We start from the raw sequence: 23,027 nt of genomic DNA, 5'->3' as shown, positions 1-23,027 counted from the left end.
CCCAGACTGGAGAACCAAGAATTCAACCGAATTTGGCCACAACATTATTCGCTGGCCTGGTATTGTTGGTTATCCAGTTTGAGAGAACCGGAATCTTGCCTTTTCCGGCAGCTGTTCACAAATCCGAGCAGAACTTACCTGCAACACCTCTTGCTACCAGCATCCAAATTCCACTAAGTCCCGATTTGACAGCGGGTGAAATGATTCCGCAAATTCTTCAAAATTTTTCTAAGTCCAAAAGTTACACTTTTTGCAGTTCGGAACCCTGAACTGGAAAAGATGTAACTTTTACACTTTTTGCAGTTCGCCTTTTACACTTTTTTCAGTTCGAGGGTTGAAACTAGTCGGTGGTGTAAAATCGAACTGCAAAAAGTGTAATGCTGATTCTCCGTGTGCTTTTTCTGCAATCCTTGCGCGCCGCGTCCGGAAGTTTTCACGCGAGTTTATTTTCGGGGTTTGCTTTCTTCAAGTGTCGTAACAACCCGGCAGCGATCGAGAGAGATGGCCGCCATCAACGCGGTGTCCCTGCGCAACCAGCTGGCCCAGCTGACCAACTCGTCCGGCATCCACAAGGAGCAGGCGGACAGTGAGTGGTTTTGGGTTGGGGGAAGGACTTCCGGGATGGGGTTTGGCTAAATTTTTCTTTTTTTTAGAGTATCGCGCCCTGCTGGAGCAGATTCTGCTCAACACCGAAACCGAACTGGTCGAAACGCTCAAGATCTTCATTGAAGCCAGTGAGTATTGGAAGATTGTTTGTTTTGGAAGGATTTCAAGAAGTTTTTCTATTTTCAGTCGTCAACGAGCACGTCAGCCTGGTAATCTCCCGGCAGGTGCTGTCGGACGTGGGCGCCCACTTGACCAAGCTGCCGGACGACATCTCGAAGGCGGTGTCGCACTTTACGCTGGACAAGGTTCAGCCGCGGGTGATTTCGTTCGAGGAGCAGGTCGCCAGCATCCGGCAGCACCTGGCGCAGATCTACGAGCGCAACCAGAACTGGAAGGAGGCGGCCAACGTGCTCGGGGGGATCCCGCTGGAGACGGGACAAAAGTGAGTGGTGGGGTGTTGGGTTAAGGTGGCCAGATTCTAACGCAAGACTTGTTTCAGACCCTACTCGTTGGACTACAAACTGGAGACTTATCTGAAGATCGCACGGCTCTATCTGGAGGACGAAGATCCGGTTCAGGCGGAGGCGTTCATCAACCGTGCCTCGATTCTGCAGGCGGACAGCAAGGACGAGAAGCTGCAGATTCTGTTTGAAGTTTGCTACGCCCGCGTTCTGGACTATCGCCGCAAGTTCATCGAAGCTGCCCAGCGGTACAACGAGCTGTCCTATCGAACCATCGTAGACGAGGGGGAACGCATGACGGCACTCAAGAAGGCACTCATCTGTACGGTCCTGGCCTCGGCCGGCCAGCAGCGATCCCGCATGTTGGCCACCCTCTTCAAGGACGAACGCTGCCAGCATCTGCCGGCGTACTCGATTCTCGAGAAAATGTACCTCGACCGGATCATTCGCCGATCGGAGCTGCAAGACTTTGAAGCCCTGCTGCAGGCCCACCAGAAGGCGTCCACCGTGGACGGATCGACGATCCTGGACCGGGCCGTGTTCGAGCACAATCTGCTCTCGGCCAGCAAGCTGTACAACAACATTACGTTCGACGAGCTGGGATCGCTGCTGGAAATTCAGCCAAACAAGGCCGAACGGATCGCCTCGCAGATGATCACCGAGGGGCGCATGAACGGCTACATCGATCAGATCGACGGCGTCGTGCACTTTGAAAGTAAGACCTTCCTTTACCTTGGAAATTTAAATTACAACATTTTTTTTAACTTTCAGCTCGTGAAATTCTGCCCCAGTGGGACAAGCAAATCCAAAGCCTGTGCTACCAGGTGAATGGGCTGATTGAGAAGATCAGCGCCGCCGAACCGGAGTGGATCAGCAAGGTCATGGAGGAAGAGATGTGCACCTAATAAGGAGGAAGTCGCTTCGAAGATAGAACATGCTCTGATACAGAGATTCGATAAATGATTAATTAAAACGCAAACGTTCTGGAAGTAAAATGATTAATATTAAATAATTCAATCCAAAATCCCCATCTCCACCGTGTACCCCGGATGTCCCATCTCGAACAACGCGTGCGACAACCCACTCCGCTTGGCAATCGCCGCCGCCGTTTCGTTCGAATTGTTCACCAGCCCGGGCCGCACCCGATCGTCCATCAGCAACGTGACGAGCGTGCTCCGGCAGTTGGACACGGTGGCCGCGATGTGCAGCGGCGTTTGGTCTCCCTGCGAGATGGCATTGATGTCCGCTCCGTGCTGCAACATCAGGGCCACACACTCGGCGTTGTTCCACTTGCACGCGGAATGCAGCGGCGTCCAACCGAGCTCGGTGCGGGCGTTTGGTTTGGCACCGTACCGCAGCAGCAGTTCGACCATGGCGGTGTTATTGTTGTAGCAAGCCTTGTGCAGCGGAGTGTACCCGTCCTCGTCGATGGCGTGTACTACGGAGGGCTTTTTAGAGAGAACCTCCGTCAGCACTTCCAGCTTGTCTTCGCCGGCGGCCCACAGTGCCAGTCGTTCGAGGGAGGCTAGCGAAAGAAATCTCTAATTAGCATGAAATGACAAAAACCAAAGGGTTCCAACTCACCTTGTGGATCGGTGTCCTCCTCAACCAGATCATCCGGATCGTCCCAGCCGCTGACGAACATACCGCGCGGAGTTTTGCTCATCTTTTCCTCCAGATCTTCCAGCGTTTCGATTTCGTCCTTTTTGTCGTCTTCGATGCCCCGGGCAATTTGTTCCCAGTCCTTGCCTGACTTTTGCTGCTTGGCCATTATTTTTGTGTAATAGAACTATAGAAATGCGTATTTCAATAAAAATTTCAAAGAAATACGAAAAAAATTCACTTGGATCTACAATCTCTGAATAAATTTTGTTTTGTTATGACAGTTTGCGACAAAAGGAAATAGGTAAACATCACAAGCATCACAGTTAAATATAATGTAAATCTTCATTTTACAGATTTTTCAATTAGCATGATCAGCACGCAGCCAATTTTCAGAAAGAACTTACACTCAAAATCAGAAATATACCTCAAAAGAGTACTTTCTACTCATTTTCCCACAAAAGGATACTTTCAGTACCGTAAAACGGTTGCGATTTTCCGCAGAATGAAGAGTTCCAATTGCGCCGTACAAAGTTGGAGTGGTTTGTCGTAAGCGTGTACATCAGCCTATTGCCAAGCTATTGCGCAACAGGCTTTGACAGGTCGCGCTCGTATTTTGATTTAGTCTGCCTTCACAATACATACACACAAAAAAATACTCTAAATTTAAAAAGATCGTTCGTTGGATTAAGAGTTCACGTTGGTGAATATTCGTAGAAAGTTCAAACTTTTTAATTTAAAAGTTAAAAAGTTGTTGATACTACCATGCATTTCTGGAACAAAATCGTTGTATAGGTAAAAGTTTTTTACTTTTAATGTAAGAAAAAACTTTTTATGGCAAGAATAAATAACATTTAACATAACAGTGATGATTTTCGAAACATGTGATGGATTTTATTTCAATATTTTAATCAAGCTTCCCATGCGCCAGTGCCAACGCACACCGCGGGTTTGGTTTTCTAGCTTCGGTACGTGCCTGAACCCATTTGTGTATTGGTATCTTGGTACATCGTACCAGCGCACCACGACACTCTCGGCTCGCCCCATCGGTTTTGTTTCTGGCACTCACCCATGGCATGAACCCAGCGTGCCGTGGTACGCGCCGTGGTATTGAACCCGTTTTGTACCGCCAGCGCGTACCACGGCACGTACCTCGGCTCGTAACGAGAGAAGCACCTTGGCTCATATACCGGATTCATGCCATGGGTGAGTGCCAGACACAAAACCGACGCGGCGAACCGAGAGTGTCGTGGTGCGCTGGTACGATGAACCAAAATACCCTCGGTTCGTGTGAGTCGGGTACGGGTGTAAACCGAACAAAGCAGGCGCAAAGCAAACCCGAGGTGCAAGTAAACCGCGTGTACCGCACGGTGCAGGGAAGCTTGATTTTAATATTAAAACAGAATGTTTTCGATTTTTTTTTGTATTTAACGGATCTGCTTATGGTTGGCCAACTTCCGCGTCCAAGCTGTACCGATTCTTACGGTACGCCACCGGTCACGTTCGAAGGCCCCAGGCTGAGCAGGTTACGGATGGATGTTTCGTTGGGGAGCAACATCGCGGCCTTTATTTTGGAGCGCGACAGTGATGTAGAGAACAGGTTGGTCTCGTTGCCGGCCATCATCAGGACAAGCTTGGAGGAGTTGGCCATTGGTTGTTGATTCGGGAAGGGAAGTCGACGTTTTCCGGCTAGGAAATGAAGCGCATGAACGGATAGTTCACGATCACTTCGTCCTCCTTCGAGAATGATACAGATATTGCCAACTCGCCGTCAAAGTTCATCCGGCCGAAGCTGCGCCGTTGCGAGATGAGCGTTTGCGGGCGGGAGTTGCTGAAAGAGTTTTAAAGTAAATGAAATTGGCTAGACACTGAACACATTCTCAATACTCACCTGTAACTTTTTCGGTATTCCAGGTAGATGTTTTTGATCAGGTTCATCGGATCTCGCTCCAACCTCTGGAAGTAATCTGAGTACGACAGCTCCAGGACCTGCGGCTTATGTACAGACGGTCCTTCCAGAACTAGTGCAAACTGTTCTTCCGGATGTTTAGTATTACACTCAGTATTACACTCGTCCCGCAACGAGAAATGGACTGCGGACCTCGCTGCGGACCCTCGGGACATCCCACACTGTCCCGTCATCACTTCTGGCACATAATGCTGCTGATGGTCGTAAACCGCCGGCACCGAGTGCAACATCCGCGCTGACCACCTCCGATTATGCCGCTACTCGTCGTTTCCCTCTTCCGTCGGATCCTTCTCCTCACCGTGAAAATTAACTTTTTCGTACTTGTTCAAAAAGCGGATGTAAATCTGCTTCAACGTCAATCTCGTCTACCCACCCCGGGCCACCACCACCGAATACAACCGGTGCAAATCCACATCCCGACCTCCGATCTTCGGCAACCACATAAACGGCGTCCTACAAAAACAAACAAAATAATCTCAAACGCCACCAAAAACCCAAGCTTCATCCTACCCATTTCGGTCGTGAAACAGCTGCAGGTCCTGCAGGAAGCTGCAGCCATGGCCTTATCCTTTTGAAAACCAACTTTCCCCTAATCCCCCAACCTTGTTCCGCACACGCACCCGAGCCCGCACCATCCTCTTTCAAAGGTTTCCGCGTCCAAGTCCTGGCAGCGGCCGCGTTCGGTTTTGATAGTCGTTGTGGACCTCCACTCACCGGAATCACCAAAACGTTTGTTTACATTTTAGACTTAGGCGAACACGGTTACACGAGAACGACAAAATGCAAGAAATTTTACAGTCGAATAAAAAGTGAAAACTTTTAAATCAGTGAGCAATGAGATTTTCAAAAACTGTAGCAGTAAAAGTTTTCAACAAGAAAAAAACTTTTAATGTAGCAAATTTTAAACACTTTTTAATTCTAAAGTAAGTTACTTTTGTCATTACCGTAATATTTTTTTGTGTGCAAACAAAAACTGTGTGTAAACCGTGTAAACCAAACCACCACCCCATATTAAGCGTGATAAAAAAAAATCAAAATCAAATCAAATTATTCGCTCTACAGCATTGCCTTGACGTTCTCGATTGCGAGTTTCCTACTCGAAACTAGGTCACAGACTGTGACTAGGTGTTCGAAGGCTTGATTGTTGAGGCAATTGCAAACCTCTTTTTACACCTAAGCTTTCATCCACCTCGGGATTCGAACTGATGACCTTTGGATTGTTAGTCCAACTGCCTACCAGCGACTCCACCGAGGCAGGACCCAGGGAGACGACTCCTACACCTGGACTGAGCTAACGACCTGACCTCTAGGTTAGACCGGGACCAACATTTACTTCCCTGTCCGACGGAAGGCGTGATCAGACAAATCTCGTCTCAAAATTTGCCACCGGGACCTTCTGGGATCGAACCCAGGCCGACTGGGTGAGAGGCAACCACGCTTGCCCCTACACCACGGTCACGGCTTATTAAGCGTGTTAGTAATGCGTTAATAAAAAACAAAAAAAAAACTCCAGAAATGTTAAAATATTTACAAAATGACAAATTTATTTTATCGTGTACGTAAAGTTTGCAAACAAATCTGGCATCCCTTCTTTTTGACGTTTTCTTTTTGCAGGTGCATCCGCGCTGGGCTGTTTTGCGTCTTCCGAGCTGAGGCCCTGAGGGTGGTTCAGTCAGTCAACAACATTCGAGTACGACGGTCGGTTCAGAAAACGTTTGTTTTCCGCGAGTGCTCTCTGCTCACTCGGTTTTACCAATTTTTTGTGTGTTCCGTTTTCGTTTTTGTGGCCCCGGTTTGTTACTTGGTTTGGGGGCAGCTACGACGCGTTAAAAAAAGAATTGATTTTTCGGTGTGAGCTTGCCAAATTCGAGCAAAAATCGGCAACATTTGCGATAGGTGCAAATCACGAGCGTATTTTGCTTGCGGAGTTGCACTTCTTGGAAGGCATAAATCACTCGCGGAAGGTTGCATCAAGAAAAGTGCAACAGAAAATCGATTTCGATCGAGGTGGCGACGCGTTTAAAATCATTTTTTTTAAACAGGAAAAACGTCACACTGACAGCATAAACAATCACACATTCGGAACCCAATTTCCACACATCTCGGGGAGAAAATTTTAGTTGTTTTGAGTTTTCCTCTCCCTCTCGGGGCCAGTCGGGGCACTTTCCGGTCTTTGACTTCTTCCATTTTTGTTTTCGGGAAAGTTTTTCGCAAATAACATGGTCGTCGCGAGCTGCTCGGAGAAACTGCAGTGCATTTTCACCTGATCGATTTTCCGTGTTTCTTGTGTGTGTCACTTTGGTGGAATCGTATAAAAAAGAGAAAAGTTTCATTTTTTGTTGTGTTTTACTTTGCAGCTTTCGAGTGTGAATTTCAAATTGTGAAGAAAAAGTTTAAAAAATTTCCAAATGATTGATTGTGTATGGTGTGCGTAGTTTTAGTTTAGTTTGTATTCCAACAAAAAAAAGTCGAAGAAAAATATTATTCAAATAGTGCTTCCGGTACTAAATTACACCTCACCCTCACCTATTGTAAAGAAAATGGCCAACAATCGTCACCTCTAAAGTACCACACGGGCCATTCGATTTTGATTGGATTATTGTGCAAATCAAGCTGCGGCGGGGGCGTTGCAGCGAAATAACGCGCTATCGTGTGTCGTGTAATAATTCGGAACAACCCAACCTCCGGAGAAACTGCAGCCGCCACATACTACAGGTAGGTGGTTGCTGTTGATTTGCATAAAAAGTTACGGCGCGGACCGTCAGCCCACGGCGAAACATTTGTAACAACAACACAACGTTGGATAGTTTCTTTTTTTTTTCTACGCGGGCCAAGATTCTGAATGGAATCGATAAATGAATGAATGAACGGATTTCGTGAGTGGAGTAGATTGGAGTGGGTCTGGTCAATAATTGGCTTTTGGCTGGCAGGTTTTTTGGAAGATTTTATGCGATAGAAGTAGTAGCGAGGCTCTTGTTTAGGGCCACTTACGAAAATCAATAAAACTTTTGTTATGTAATAAGCTGAGCATGGAGATGAAGACAGTCGGAGATAAATGCAGTGTAAATTTGTGTAGAATAAATACATTATTAGATTAGGTTTGTGTTATTAGAGAAATTATAGTTATGGTTTATTTTTAAATTTCATATAAGGCCGATGCAAATATTTTTCAAAGTTTTTGTCCCTCGGCTCTGGCCGGGGTCGAAAAATATAAATATTGAAATTACAAGCCATAGTTTCAGCATTTGCATGGAAAAAGTGTTTTAAAATTCATTTTACACTAGCTTAGTCGTTTTGCAATCATTAATTTTCAAAAAATGAATGATTTGACGAAAACAAAAATTTTAGCAAATAAAAACATAAACATCGAAAATTTTTAAAAAATCAAAAGATTTTTAAATCAACCCCAACACGTTAAAAAAGATTCTAAACACAGGGAAATGCATTTTAAATTAATTTCAGCTGATTGTACATAATTTTCCATTAAAATTTAGAAGTTTTATGAAAAAATTGTTGGCCCTGATTTTTCGGGCCAACTTTGAAGGCAGATGACAAAATCTTTAAATAAAAATTGTAACAGCCTAAAATGATCAAAATTTCATTGTTACCATTTATAGTAAGCCGCAAAATTTTCCGATTTCTGGGCTAAATGCCTTCTCAAATCATTCCGGAAAAAATTTGCTCTGTCATATTTTTTTTCTGAATTTCGTAATTTTTAATTAAGAGCAATTCTCTCCCAAAACCGGAAATGGATTTTATTTGTTTTCTTTTATTTGGCTCCAATTTTGTTGGGAAACGATATTTACATTTTTTTATCAAGACAAACATTTCAAAAAGGCGTAATATTAAATGTTTGGCCCCTTTGAAATGTTAGTCTTGATTCACGAATGTTTCATAAATATAAACATTGAAATTCGGACCATTAGTTGCTGAGATAGGTCCAATCTTCATGAAATTTCGATAATTTTTTTACAAAAATATCATTTTTTTTATTTATAACTCGGCGGCAGAATTTTTAACCATACTTCTCTATGGCTCAAAAGTTGTGGGTTTTTTTTTGTCCCCCAAAACATATAAAAAAATCAAATTTTGGGAAACTGAGTTTTTGTAAAAAAAAAAGTTAAAAATCGGTTTCTTTTTCCGTGAATCTATTTTTTCTGAATATTCCCAAACAATACCTACAACTTTGCCGAAGACACCAAATTGATCAGAAAATTCATTCAAAGGTTACAGTTTCTCGAATGTTTACGTACCATTTTTGTTTGGACAGCTGCTAGCTGGAGACTTGGGTGAACAAATGACACAAAATAGCTTCTTTGGTTATAAGAAAGGCCCCAACAAAGTTTGAGCCAAATAAAAAAATACAAAAAATTAAAATGGTAGAAATCGCCCGATTTCGTAGAGAATTGCTTATAAGTGTTATTACATCATGATCATGATCAAGCACATCTATAATTGATTAAATTTTGCTGTGATCTAGTTGTAAGCTTTCTCTTTATCTATCCTTTTCCATTGTACTTTCTGTATATTTTTTAAAAACTGTTTCTTAATCTTGTCTATTCAATATTTATAAGTAATAACACACAGCTTAAAGGAACTACAATATTCTGTTATGTACTTAAATGAACTCATTGTAACTTATTTATAAACAAATAAAACCAAATTAAATTGAATTGAAAATATCTTAACTGATGTCTTTATGAGGGGAGAGTCCAATTTGCTCTCCATCCGCATTGACCTTTTTCTCATCCATGATTTTTCTTTTTTTTTAACAATTCTTATTATTAGTAGAATCAAAGCCGGGTATTCGGAAGGGAGCATCAGGACAGTGAACAGTATGCTGTAATGGCGGAGACTGGAAGTGGATAGTGGAAAACTAGAACTACGTCACTAGGGGAAAATTGTTTATTGATTGTACAATTCTTTAGGATTGTCTAATTACTACATCTATTGTCCTCTAGTTTTAATTTTGTATATAATCCTTATTGCTCTCCATACTCAGATACATTTTTGTTATCTTTGCGTTGGATCGTTTAATATAGATTTATTTACGGCCAGATATTGTACGTAATTCATAATCAAATGATTTTTGCCATAAAGACAAAACAGACAAAATCTTTTTCCCTGGGCCTTGTAAAGTCAAGGGGCATGATTTGATCCTAGTGCATTAGTTAAAATTTGGGTATACATTCTTTTTTGTAAGCACTATGGACACCACTTCATGCTACGAGAACTCGCTTTGTCGCAGCCCCAGGGCTTAAGCGTTGACCGATAAGCTGTCTTCGTGAACTAGGTAGTTCTCCGATAGTGAAAATATCACAATTGCACAAGACACCGCTGCTTCTGTGACTTTTTCACTATCACAATGTGGGATTTAGGTGGGACTGCAAGATAGTACAATTGATTTGTTGCTTAGCATTAGCATTTAAAATAAATCTGTATGCTTTCCAAATCTATTTGATGACAAATTTAGTTGCAATTGTTAAGTTAGAGTAATACTGTCAATAAACTTTGATTGATGCAGAATACTAGGCATTCTTTTATGTCAAATTGTCCATAGAGTCTCGATCAATCAATAATGTAATGATATCGGACAAAATTCGTTGATCTGTTGAACTAACGGTTTTCGGATTATGGTTGTATTGCCCATTGTTGCGAATCGAGGAACTACGGATCTTTTGACGTAAATGGTCATTTCTTTTTAAAATCGCGATTTCTATCCTATTTGTATATCAGTTCACAAATTTTTATTGTTTTTTGATAGAAGTAGTACTGCAACAGTTAAAGGAACGTTTAGTTTTGAACATTAAGTTTAGAGGATTTTAGATTAAAATTAAGATTTTCAATCCAAAGTAGTTAGCAAATGAATATTTGGACTTAAATGAATAATTGAATAAGTTGGACTTATGAATAACACACAACTGTGCATTTATTCTAGAGTCAGATCCATACAGCGTCAGTGTTTATTTGGTCGAAGTGTACTAATTCATTGGCAGATCTGATTCTAGTTGTAATGTACGACAAGACTACTGACGGACGTGACAGGACGAGGGCCCAGTTTAGAGGTTTCAACATCAACGATGTGCGGCTGGACCACCCTCCCAAAAAAAAAAAAAAAAAAAGACAAAACAGACAAAATCTTTTTGCCTTTCTGCCTTTTTTTTTTTTTCAAATGCGGATGATCCCACACATCCATTTGGCCATTAAAATCCAATTTATCTCTTGAAAGTCCCACAGTATTGTTCCCATATTGTAAAAAAACAGTGTCAAGTGTCCATTGAAAAGCACCTGTACGCAGCACACCAAGCTGTTCAAGTCAGTATTCGTTTGACTGCAATCTAAAGAACCCCAAACACAACCCATTACCAACCAACCCCGACCGGCGATAACTCTCAACCTCACGGCGGCGTCGGCGTGGTGACATTTCAAGCGACTGTCTCAACGACCCAGCTGAACGGCTCACTTTGCGTAGTACCTACACTCTACAACACTTTTAAACGGATCCGTTGAACCTGTCGGATTCGCTTCGGTTGGGGCGTAAATTTTGTAAAGGCGCTTGGCCGGGTGATTTATGAACGGGCCATTTTCGGAAAGAGGTTCACACCGAAGGAAGTCGGTGGCCCCAGCACTTTAAAAAGGAAACGCGCGAGCAAAAACAAACAAATCGGTTTGGCCAACCTGCTTCTTCCCCTTCGATGTGAAAAGTACCAAATAATGACAGGTCGAGCGCATGTTTGTAGCGGCAAACCATTCCGAATTACGATCATTACCGGCAGCTGAGAATCGGTTTCAGATGGATCATCGTTACGCGCGGTTGTTACGCAAAACGTTGAACCAAAAGCCGGCTCGACGTGCCAAAAATTGCCACGAAATCGAGCGTATCGAAAATTGACTTGCAGATAATTTGGTGAAATTAGCTTCGCGAAACCATTATGGAAAAATAAAACGTTGCTGGCGTTTGATGCTGATGGCAGCAAAGGTAATAACCGTGTTTCAGAAACACCGAAAAGCTACGCCTCGAAACTGGACGAGTTGAACACGTGGAATCTGAGAAAATTGGACTGAGAAACAACAATATTCCAGAAGCCAATCAAATGAATCATGCAGATACACGCCACTTTTTTTGCAAGTAACATCAAAACTTATCAACGTTCAAATAGAAGAGGTAAAAAACAAACAGCAAACAAACGTACAAACCTGACCTTCAATTCGGTTCTGCTATTATGAGCCGGTTGTCTCAATAGAAACCCTCCACTCCATAAGTAACGTGTTCATTAGAGTGCCCACAATATGAGAAAATGTTCTGCAATCTCGGTCCACTAGCCACAATATTGTTTCTTGAGGTATTTTAGGCCTCTGGGCAAAATATTGGCAAAATCGGTCTAGATTAACCCATTGATACACCACGGTAAAGTTTGTAAGAAAACGATTCAAAAATATAATCGTTCTGTTCTCGGACACCCTAGTACACATACATAATTACGGTACGGTACGGACTCTCGACGTTGGTGGGTTGCAGTGCCTAAACCTGCTGCTGATATAAAGTTGTACGTACACACATCGAAAATCGTGTGCTTACTGACGACGAGGGAGGCGCACGTACAGCGGATACAAACCAACACACAGCAGTGTGCTGGTAATGCGACAAGTGTGCGGTGGAAACTTGGTTTTTCCATTTCGGAAAAATCAAAGGGGGAAACTTGTAACATTTCCGTAAACAGAGAACAGGCGTAGAATCTCATTCGATGCATGTAAACTTATCTTGAGTTCCACCCTCCAAAAACCTGAAAACCCTTATGTTAAAAACTACTCCCATTTTACGTCCCGTATAAAAAAGGTGAGGCAGTTTAAAATGTGTAATTTTATAGGAAATGATCTTTTCGAATCCGCGATTATCTGAAATACCTCTTTGTCATATGTTTGAAATTTCATCTAATCCCAACTTAGATAAATTTTAACGATTTTACGATTAAAAAAACAACTTTGAAATTCCCGTTTCTCAATCATGCTTCGCTTTGAGATATCTTTTCAGCGTAAAATTAATGACCTTGTCAAAATGGGTCAAACTTTTCCTCTAGTTCCAAAGGAATTTGACATAATACTGTAATAACCAAAAACACCTAAATTTGGTATCCGATCAACGAAAAAAAATTCAATTTTGCTATATCAAAACAATATTTTAAATTGGTATGAAACCACATATTGCACTTGCATAATCCTTAAGGTAAATTCCAAAGTTGAACTCCTAAATACCATAATTTTGCATTGATACCAGAAAAAAAGGTAGGGGCAGCAATTCGTATTTTTTTCCATACTGAAAATCCATAAGGTACATACCCCACCTGAACAAGATTTTTTAAAAGCTCTCTACAAAAATAACCAAAAGATAAATCATACTTTATAATAGGTGCAAGTCATTGGTAGGGACACTATTGATCTAGGAAAAATAGCATTTTGATAAAATGAGCCTTAAAACGAACCCTAAGCCTTATTTTGTACTTTCCAAATATTATAAGAAAACAAAGGTTTTGAAAAAAACTTCATTCATTCTTGTTCCCCGTGGCGTTTACGTCGTTTTGGCGGTTATGTGGTAGTAGAATCAGCTAATTGCATTGCTAGCAACAATTCCTCATACTGGAAATAATCAAAATTGTAAACATTACGGCCTTACGAGCGATTGTTCCGCTTGCCCCATATGGTCGTCTTGCCCCACCTTCCCCTATCGGCTTGGCCGAGTGGTTAAGCTGTCCGCTTTGTAAGCGGATGATCTTGGGTTCGATTTCCATTTGCTCCATCCTTTCATCGGATGGGGAAATAAGTCTGTCCCGGCCTTGGTTGTTGTAAGGCCATTAAGGGGTTACATACATGTAAATCGGCTAAAATGTTAGAGGTTGGTTTGAGCACACATTTATTTTTTTTTTCAAATTCGTTTTCAGAGCATTAAAATATACATTTTCATCTATTATCAAAACAATTTTGAAGAAATTTGGTTGTATCTTTGCCGAGATATAGCTATTTGAAGTTAGCAGTTTCAAAAAACGGGTGCCACGATATCTCAACAATGCCTTGACCAAATCGGCTCAAAATTTTGGTGAAGCCTCGCTATACCGGTCCCGTGTGCATGACGAAGGCCGATTTTCAAAACGCTTATTTGAAGAAAAAAAAAAACAAATATTTTTATGTTTTTTCATATAAAAAATCGCCAGTTTTTGATTTTTGTAATTTTTTGAAAAACAAAATTTCAAAATCGGGCTTCGTCATGCACACGGGATATGTCTTCGGAGTCTTCACCCAAAATTTCAGCCAATTTGGTCCATCCCATTTCAAGATATCGTGGCACCCGTAAATCAACTCAGTGTTTAGAGAAAAGCGCTCACAAAGTTTGACAGTCAGCTTTGCGCATGGCAAAATTTTTAACTGAAATCGTCTCTTACTCAGCTAAATCATGAAATATCTTCATGAAACTTTCAGGAGTGATTGAAAATCATGTTTTTGGTGGATTTACTCAATTTTCTGTAATATGAAATTTTGTGATTTTCTACATGTATGTAACCCCTTAAGTCATTCCAGGTGTGGTAGTCGTCTCCATGCTATAAAGACAAACAACACATCAAACCAAACCTGCTCCGGTGGCATCGCTGGCGGCGGTTGGACTCGCAATCCAAAGGTCGTCAGTTCGAACCCTGGTGTGGAAGGTTCCTTGTAGTAGAAAGAGGTTTGGGTGCCCTCCCCATTTAAGCCTTCAGACTCCTAGGTTCGAGCAAAAACTTGCAATAGAGACCACAAAAGACATAGGGGTCGGGGATGGTTTGATTTTTTAATTTTTTTCACCAGAAAAAAGGTATTGTTACGCATTTCCCTTGTTATTTACCCCTGCTCGGGCACCGGGGCCTACTGGGATCGAACCCAGGCCAACTGGTGTGAGAGGCAATCACGTCTACAACTACGCCACCGGTCCTGGCCATAGGGCACTCATACACACATAAAATTGAAGCAGAAAACACAAAAACAGAAGAAGTTATGATTTACATTTCATTTCAGCATCACTTATGTACAGCTACTAGAGGAAATATACCAATTTTAATCACTCTAAGCCGTTCGACCAATTCTCATCACTTTTACCGTTTTCCGACATTAAATCAACGTTTTCAGTTGTATCAACAATGGAGAGTTGCTTGCTCACTTTTATTTGAGCTATTTATTACTTTGGAACAAAACATTTTATGAAAGCTGTAATTCATGATCAAAGTACTGATAGGCCGATAATAGAAATAGGCTGAAAAAGGGTATAGTTCCCCTATTCTGAGATTTGTGTTTGCGGTACGGAAAAGTAAGTTTAGGTTTATGATGAATAACCCTGAAATTCATACAACAACATGGATTTAAACTTCTGTGCAGTTTCTGGGAATAACAGATGTGGTCGTTACTGATAATGGCATTTTTTGCTGTTTGATTGTATTGGTGATGTACCAACATGCAACAATATAAATAACAAAAACATTTGAATTTCCTTTTTTTTATCAAATCAATCAAAAAAAAAGCTTCAAAATTTGAAAGTAAATATTTTTAGAATTGTGTTTCATAATTGCAATTTGAAAGATAAGATAACCTTAGACAGCCATAAATGGACCTATATCATCAATAAAACTATCAATAAAAGAGCTCCAATAAAAAAAAAATATTTATGCCATTCTTCCGCCTTCACATGGAATTAACACGAATCAAGGTGTAGATTTAATCTGCTCGGCTAAGTCCTCCTGAAAGGCGTTAAACCTCTGCTGCATCGGGTCCACAGACCCAACCCAATTGATTTGCATGCACGATCGTGAGTCGAATTTTTCGGTCAAAACCGTCGTCTGTCGGTCCGACATCGCAAAGAAGCGCATTACAAACGCTAATCACGCCTCCCAACCTGTTGCAATAAAACCAGCGCGATTAGTGTCAACAAGATTAAGCCTGCGCATTACCTGGTTTGTTTACAATTCTGGGCCGCATAAAACTGTCGTAACTGTCGAGTGGCGGTCAAGGTCAGCAGCTGTTTGCCGTGGGGGAAGACACCTCTACTGCTGGAGCGGTGTTGACTAATTAGCGAGCTGCCGTGAATATTCCTCTTCGGACGTTCCGGTTGGTAGAAGAAATTTAAACTGTGAAACGCGAATAAAAAACAGAGCGGAAAGCGAGTAAATCATCGCTGTTTACGCAGCGTTGAGCCTGCATCGTTTGACGTGCCGCCACGGCTTCTGAACAGGCGTATGGGCTGTCGTGAGGATGCATTCGTCACGCTGCTACCACACTTTTAATCGTGAAACCGAATATGAGAATAAACAAAAGTTTTGTTCAACCATCTGGTAGAATCTTGAAGATTTGCTCATTTGCTGTGCATTACTGCGATGATGTAATTTGCATCCCCCTTTGTATAATTACCATTAATGCCCAGCTCCAAAGTATCCAAGCCGCATAAAACTATTATTTGCGCAGTGTTTAGCAATTACTTTTAATTGCGAATAAAATTGATTGGCTTGCACTAACCCCATCGACACCCAATCTCGGCCCAGTAGATATAGAGACGAACCAACAGCTGTGTCCCGATGGTTGCAAACGAACAGGTTCTCCACGCGTTCACATCGGCGTGTAGTTTGAGCTGCTGGCGACCTCCTGCTGATGATGCCAGATTGAGAGATATCGGCTCCACCCACGACTTTACCTGTTCGTAGAAAAGCAAGAGTCGCGTCTTAATCGAGCGTGAACCGCGGCGTAGTGGAGCTTTCCACGGTACGCCCCAAAGCGACAGGTAACCTAAATTCGACAAGTTGATTTTTTTTTGCGTTTTACGCAGGTTGACAATGGGGTTGTATTTGTGAATTGGAACACTTTTTCAAAGATGTGTCGAAAATTTGGCAAACCTATCTAAGTTTAAGTGTTACTTTTCATGTTGATGTATCACGGAAAAGTGAGCAGTTGCTGGCTTTTTAACATTTTTGCCTTCCTTACAGAGGTAAGGCTACACAATTACTCCAAAAATGAACTTATAAATTACGTTAACCCTCTACTGCCCAAATTTTTTTTTCGATTTTTTTTATTTTTCCCTTGTTCAGGAGGTCATTTTGAGCAACTTTTGTTCTACGAAAAACTTTACTTCTCTTGTTTTATGTTTTTCTTGTTTTATTTTTAGTATTTTAATTTGCATTTATCTTGTTTAGTTTATGTTTGTTTTTGGTAGTATTTGGCCTATTCTACCACCTGATATAATTACATTTTGCCTATCTAATTTTTTCACGTTTTTACAGTCACTTTTTCAATTTTTTGCATGTTTTTCACATTTTCTGCTATAGAATGGCACACCATCATTTATATTGTAAACAAATGCGTAGAGGCATAATCTGGGATACTAGAAAAATTACTACAAACTTCTTTTTACTGAAAATTTAGGAAATGTTAGTAAAAAACACAGCCAAAGTTGACCCCTAAAAAAATGACATTTTTAAAAACATTGGCAAAGTCACATAAAACAAGTTAAACTTCCAACCCTGAAATTTTCTAAAATTTTAAGAGTTCTTCTTTACAATGCTTTTTAAAGATCAAAAATCGGTTGGAAAATTGATTTTTGGCGATTTTTTAGATCGAAGCCCGTCTAAAGGCGGGGTTAGGTTGTAGAGGGTTAATCAAAAATTTTGCGAATCCGGCTGAACCGATTTCTCTAATAGTCTCTATTGATTGATCCCCTTTCCCGGGTAATTTGAAAATTTCTCGAAATTTAAGCGGAATTATGCATTTTCTAAACTTTTTGGCACTTTTTTTAATTTATCAAAAAAAAAATAAAATAAAATAAAATAAAATAAAAAATTAAAGAGCTCAATTTTATTTTATTTAGTGTTCTTATTGAACTTAGCAGTTCTTCTTAAAATTTCATGTCAAGGTTTATTTCAAATAATATTAAACTTGAACTATTCACAACTGGGAATAGATCTTGTTTATGTGTTGGATAACGAAAATTACAATTCTATTGAATGAAAATAAACTATTATAATTTTGGTAAGATTTAAACGAAAATTGTTGTTATATGATTAGAAAATAAGGTACCCCTTCCCGCGAAGATCGAAATTCTGTTTTTTACGTTTTTTTTACGTTTTTTTTTTACCATGACCAAATTGGATGAAAATTGAATTGGTATCATAAAATGTCTTAAAGAGGGTTGTGTGTTATTTGTTTAAATGTGTCCAAGGATATTACAGTTTAGAGTTGGAAATTCTTAGGGCCATAGAGCTACCAAGGGCCTAAGAGGTTTAATATATAAAAAATATCTAATCTTTAATGTTACGAAAAATATGTATTAAGCTCAATCATAAAAAAAAACAATAAAAAACTATTCGTATTATATAAATGGTGCCCAAAAAAGCAATCATGTTTCAGAAACTCGCTACAAATATATGAAAACTTTGAGTTGTGATTTCATAAAAATGGTATTTCAAGTGAAAAAGCAGATTTTCAATGTTATTTCAATACTAGTCTATGAACGATGACCTTAAACCATTAAGATTTTTTCTGGAAAAAAAGATTTACAAAGCAAAAAATATTGTCTGTATGGTTTTTGTTTTCATTTCAACTTAATGTGTCAATATTATTCTTGATCATATTCTCTCATACTATTCACCGATACATTATTTAAAAGCAATTTTATGGTTTTGGAGCATGGATATTTTACTCTCTGTCCAAACACTGTGATTAGAAAAATAATACTTCTTAACGAAAAAATACAAACGATTTTTTTTTTTGATATTTTGTACGAATTTTCAAATGCAGCTTATAAATTTATAAAATATCTATATTTTCTTGAAGTTATATGTTTTTTTACAAGCAGTCAAGGCATTAATTGATCCCAATTCTTATTTTGAATATTTAAGTTGCTAGTCTATTCAATTATATTGCAAAATAATAATCAGAACCAGGATCAGAACAATTTTCGATAAATTTCAAATTTTCCGGGAATTCCCGGGATTTTCCGAGAAATTTGTTGAAAATTTCCCGTCTCCCGGGAATTTTGTAACCCCGGGAAATTGAACGCTCTATATAAAGCACATAAACTTGTCGAGTCTAACATAATTATTTTATTCTTTTAAATAAATTGAAATATTTGTTCAACAGATCATGTTGAATGGATTTCAATATCTCACTACTAAACCTCTCCTGTTTGACAGAATACAAATGATATAAAATTCAGAATTTTATTTTATAAATAAAAATGCCTAAAAAATCCAAAAAATATTCAAAAATATTTAAAAAAAATTAAAGGATTAAAGTATGCAACCAAATACAAAACTAACAGAAATAAAATAAAATAATCTTTTTCAAAAATCTAAAGCAAATGGATTGTAAAAAAATAACAGATATACTTTTTATATATTTTCAAGAACTACTAATGTTTGAAACCATGTTAAAACCTACAGAAATAAAACATTTTTTTTTAAATTCCAGATGTGAAAAAAAATTTAAAAAATGTGAAAATGATACTGGTTTATTTATAAACATGCAATTTTTAAAGTGAGCGTCAGATAACAACAAAGATTATGAATGAAAGGAAATAAAAATGTTAAGCTTGTTGCTTACGTGATATTGGATCAGCAACATGAATTTGATACAATTTTTACCAGAAAATGGGATCTGAGAGGTGTCCGGTTCAAGAATTTACAGCCAAAAAATTATATTGTAAGAAATTATTTTAGTCATTCCTTAAGTTTTTTTTACAATCAACTAAGTAATTGAAATCATTTATCAGAGTTTTTAAATTATATAAGAAGAAAAACTCAAAAAAATTGTATCTGCAGGAATCAAACCACTGTTAATCAAAAACAGAACGTTCGTCTGTCGTCTCCAGATGATACCACCATTCCCTTCATTACAAACCCAGTGATGTACAGTCCCTAACCTCAAAAAACCGGTACACTCTGCCAAATTCGGATGAATGAACACGTGACACACGCAAAACCACACTCCGCTAGAGAGAGAGAATGGTCGATGAGCCCCTAATGGCGTTCACAGTTCTGGTGGGCATTTACTGGCAGAGTATCTGGCCTCTTCTGCTGCTGGCAGTCCCCGTTATATGTAGACTTCGTACACAACAGTACCACATCCTCCCGCGTTCTAAACCTGCATGCGATGTTGCCTCGACGACTGCTGGCCTCTCGAAACTGCTGGGGTGGAATATCATACGCCATCATAAACAGCAACAACAACAACAACAACCTCAGCCTGGGCCAAACTGCTTCTCGTGGCCACTTCTTCCCCACCCCGTTGGACGTGTTGGCAGCACATCAACGATCGAGCAAAATCGACCTCGATTCATTCATACAGTCCGCCCCCTTAGCTGATGTTGGGGACGACGCGAGGGATGCTGCTGGGAGTTCAGAGGGGAGCCATAATCCGCGAACTCGCCGATGCCCACACATTCACCGCGGCGCGTTGCTCTCCGGGCCTGGAAACTGCTGGCGTTTATTGGCCTGAGCTGCACACATTTATTAATGGAATGGCGTTTTTATGTAATAAGCACCCTTTTTTCGCGAGCACACGAGAGCTGGGAGATCTGCATAAACAACTGTACGGCGCAGCGGCCAAAGATCGTGCGATTGGCGAAAAGGGCGAGCTCGCGCACACACGTGGGGGATGTGACCAAATCTGGAGTTGGTTCGTGAAATGATAGCTGGGAGAATCTGGAATGGAACTCCTACGAGGCGACGAGGACTGGCGCATCTATATGTGTCGATATCGGAGAGCGCGGAATGGGACTCACTGGGAGTCACGATTCCCAGCTAAACTCCAAAGCAAACGTGGCACGAACATGGAATTAACAAATTGACTATGGGATGCAGACAGAATAACTGGAAAATCTATCAAGGCAATGGATGGAGTTTTCGTGAGGTTCGTGAGTAAGTTCCGGATAGAATAAATTAGTTATATTTGGAATTACGAAAGAGTTATGCACACTTTGAAGAAAACTATCACTTCGGAAAACATATGCTTGAACCAGTTCATACTTTTTTTAAGTCTTTTTGAATTCCCTGATGATAAACTTTCACCCGCGAAAAAGAGGGGAGGCGAATCACGCAAAAGAAAATCGCTCCCGAATTCTCCGAGAAAATCAATCTGTTTAGGATTTTTTGTTAAATTCCTTGTCAGCATCACTTTAAATCAGTAACAACTTTTCAAAAGGGCGAAACCCTCAGATGTAAACAAACTGAGTTTTTGTCAGAATCATATAAAACGAACAAAACTGATTCTAAAACACCCTCCATCATCTCAAAATTCCGAAACTACGTAGTTTTACTAGCAAAAAATAAAAGGGCTAATCAACAACATCAATCAAAACAAACCAAATTGAGTTTCCGCCCTTGTGTTTTCACCCAATCACGAGGGGCGAATGTAGTGTTTTCTGCAAGTTCCGACGTATATTTAGAAACACTAAATTTTCGTTACAATTTAGTGAATTTTAACCTGACAATCCTCAAAATGGATCAAAATGTATGTTTCTGATGTCTCTGAACACAATTCCACAACAAACACAAATTTGTATGATCCTAAAAACATAACTTTTTAATTACAATTATTGTAAGATCGGATCTAGTCTGGTTTCACAATCTAGATATGAAGGTCCATTATTTACCGGTTCTTGGAACATCCGGGGATTCTGGGTCGAGCAGTTGCAGGACAAAAAGTTAGTGTAGGGAGGTTTAGGAGGAATGCCGTACAAAATCATCGCCTCCGTAACCATTGAAGCTATGCAAAGATTGAGAAGGCAGGATGGTGTCGCGGGGTGGCCTAGTCGTCAGCTGCCATGTCTCCCACTTTCGGCTGGGACACCCCAAGGAACGTCACTTCAATATAGACCACATCGTCAAACCAACCAGCTACTTACCGTGTATCCTGGTTCAACGAGTCTTGGCCTGAATCGGACTCCTTATGAAGGCTTTCTAGACCAATTTTTTATCAATGAGGTTGCAAATATCACTGTATTATCACTGACTGTAACGTTTCACAATGATAAAATAGTTGTTTCACCACTTTTTTCTTTAAAAACCCGAAAAATGAACAAAAAACAAAAGGGCGAATCTGTTGTTTACTTCTGCTTTGTGGCGTAACCTGACGGGCGAAACCGTTGTTTTGGTTGAGTGGGTGGCGAATAAGGTGATGGCGAAAATGTAGGCACGCTCTTCAAATAGGCGTAATTTCTTTTTCTCAATTTTTAATAGCAAAAACACCTTAATTAATTTCAAATTGCTCTCTATGATGAAATTATTGCTATTTTCTATTACGTTTTGACAAAATTGATGGTTTTCATGCTTTTTTGTGGAAATAGGAATTGATCGAAATTGCAAAATTTTGAATGTTGATTTTCCCGAAACGGCAGGATCGTAGGTTTCGCCCTTTTGAAATGTTGTTACTGAAATGGTTTAATTCGGTTTGTTAGCACACTTTGCACATCTACAACAAGTGACAGGTCATTTTTCGACGTGTGACGTTACACTTGCAAGTGTAGTAGTGTAAAAGATGTCCCACCGAATAATCAATTTTACCGATTTTTCGTGCGCGAGAGAGGAGAGCCATGATCCCTATGATTTTTTTTCTCTTGATGAACATCAAATGATTTTCTTTTGATGATGATTCTTCCATCGCTGCCTATGTCAAAAAAGTCATTTTGCATCATTAGTCTTCATATTTTTTTTATTGGTCATACAAAAAGGGTATTTTTTTATCGATTTGGTGTCTTCAGCAATATTGTAAGTATTGCTCAGTCATAAAAAGGCACATGAAAAAAACTCATTTTTTTAATTCAACTTTCATGACTTTTTCGAAAAAAAATTGTAGGTTCAAGGGGACTAAAAAGACATAAATTGAGCCATAGTGCGTGATGGTGCTAAATCTGGTTTAGGAGATATATCTTTTTTTGAAATAGTACTTTTTACGGAAATATCGAAAATCTGAAAAAAATATATAAAAAAAAACATTTTTTAAAGCATAATTGAATTTGCAATAGGGGAAATTCTCGTATGTTTGGCAGGTTAAGCACTCGCTCCTAACTCCATTCAATTTGCTGATTTTCACTATTTAAACAACTAATTTTGCAAAACTTTTGATAGAAACTTGCTTGCTCACTTCTCATTGAGCTATTTATCACTCGATTTCAGTTGAAAACGCTTTTAATTAGCTTTAATTGAATGTCAAAGTTCTGACCTGACAACATTAGAGGCACGCTGGAATTAGATGCCGTTCCCCTACATAAATTCTTTTTTTTTAAATATACCGTTTTCAAGTTATAGCTACTTTTAGGTATTAAATTTCGTTTTTTAAGGTAAAAAGGTAAAAAAAATATCCTTAAGAGACTTCTGATTTTTTTTAAG

At 39.8% G+C, this 23,027-nt stretch overlaps 3 protein-coding genes across 15 annotated transcripts in view; 2 read left to right on the top strand and 1 right to left on the bottom strand.

The window, feature by feature from the left end:
• Positions 1 to 375: 375 nt before the first annotated feature.
• LOC120424100 (COP9 signalosome complex subunit 4) lies at positions 376 to 2,044 on the top strand. The gene is made up of 5 exons (XM_039588113.2): positions 376 to 586; positions 654 to 734; positions 793 to 1,048; positions 1,106 to 1,782; positions 1,839 to 2,044. Exons 1-5 carry the CDS (start codon positions 502 to 504, stop codon positions 1,970 to 1,972), a joined length of 1,233 nt encoding a protein of 410 aa, XP_039444047.1. The 5' UTR covers positions 376 to 501; the 3' UTR covers positions 1,973 to 2,044.
• Positions 2,045 to 2,059: 15 nt separating this feature from the next.
• LOC120424101 (ankyrin repeat domain-containing protein 49) lies at positions 2,060 to 2,912 on the bottom strand. Its single transcript, XM_039588114.2, has 2 exons — positions 2,652 to 2,912; positions 2,060 to 2,592 (listed from the first exon to the last, which is right to left on the bottom strand). The coding sequence occupies exons 1-2, from the start codon at positions 2,836 to 2,838 to the stop codon at positions 2,081 to 2,083; spliced, it is 699 nt and encodes a 232-aa protein (XP_039444048.1). The 5' UTR covers positions 2,839 to 2,912; the 3' UTR covers positions 2,060 to 2,080.
• Positions 2,913 to 6,307: 3,395 nt separating this feature from the next.
• Positions 6,308 to 23,027, top strand: part of LOC120424109 (kinesin-like protein KIF21B) — a 145,211-nt gene continuing 128,491 nt past the window's right edge. For 2 of the 13 annotated variants that reach the window (XM_039588128.2, XM_052708754.1), the window contains exons 1-2: positions 6,314 to 6,602; positions 6,996 to 7,353. The gene's annotated coding sequence lies outside the window, so the exon portion shown is untranslated. Of the gene's footprint in view, positions 6,603 to 6,682; positions 6,925 to 6,995; positions 7,354 to 23,027 lie in introns of those variants that run through there. The other 11 variants (XM_052708765.1, XM_052708764.1, XM_052708762.1 and 8 more) reach the window with 9 other exon arrangements.

Source organism: Culex pipiens, chromosome 2 (assembly GCF_016801865.2).
Source record: "Culex pipiens pallens isolate TS chromosome 2, TS_CPP_V2, whole genome shotgun sequence".
In the NCBI taxonomy this organism is placed as follows: Eukaryota; Metazoa; Arthropoda; class Insecta; order Diptera; family Culicidae; genus Culex; species Culex pipiens.
The sequence above is the reverse complement of the archived record's forward strand: the minus strand, read 5'-3'. Positions and strand labels throughout refer to the sequence as shown.

What these genes read in the sequence shown, in the direction of transcription:
- LOC120424100 (XM_039588113.2), top strand. Translation starts at nt 502, where the DNA reads ATGGCCGCCATCAACGCGGTGTCCCTGCGCAACCAGCTGGCCCAGCTG. An exon ending in CCACAAGGAGCAGGCGGACA is followed by an intron (nt 587 to 653) that starts GTGAGTGGTTTT and finishes TCTTTTTTTTAG; the next exon opens with AGTATCGCGCCCTGCTGGAG. An exon ending in CAAGATCTTCATTGAAGCCA is followed by an intron (nt 735 to 792) that starts GTGAGTATTGGA and finishes TTCTATTTTCAG; the next exon opens with TCGTCAACGAGCACGTCAGC.
- LOC120424101 (XM_039588114.2), bottom strand. Translation starts at nt 2,838, where the DNA reads ATGGCCAAGCAGCAAAAGTCAGGCAAGGACTGGGAACAAATTGCCCGG. An exon ending in GGAGGACACCGATCCACAAG is followed by an intron (nt 2,593 to 2,651) that starts GTGAGTTGGAAC and finishes TTCTTTCGCTAG; the next exon opens with CCTCCCTCGAACGACTGGCA.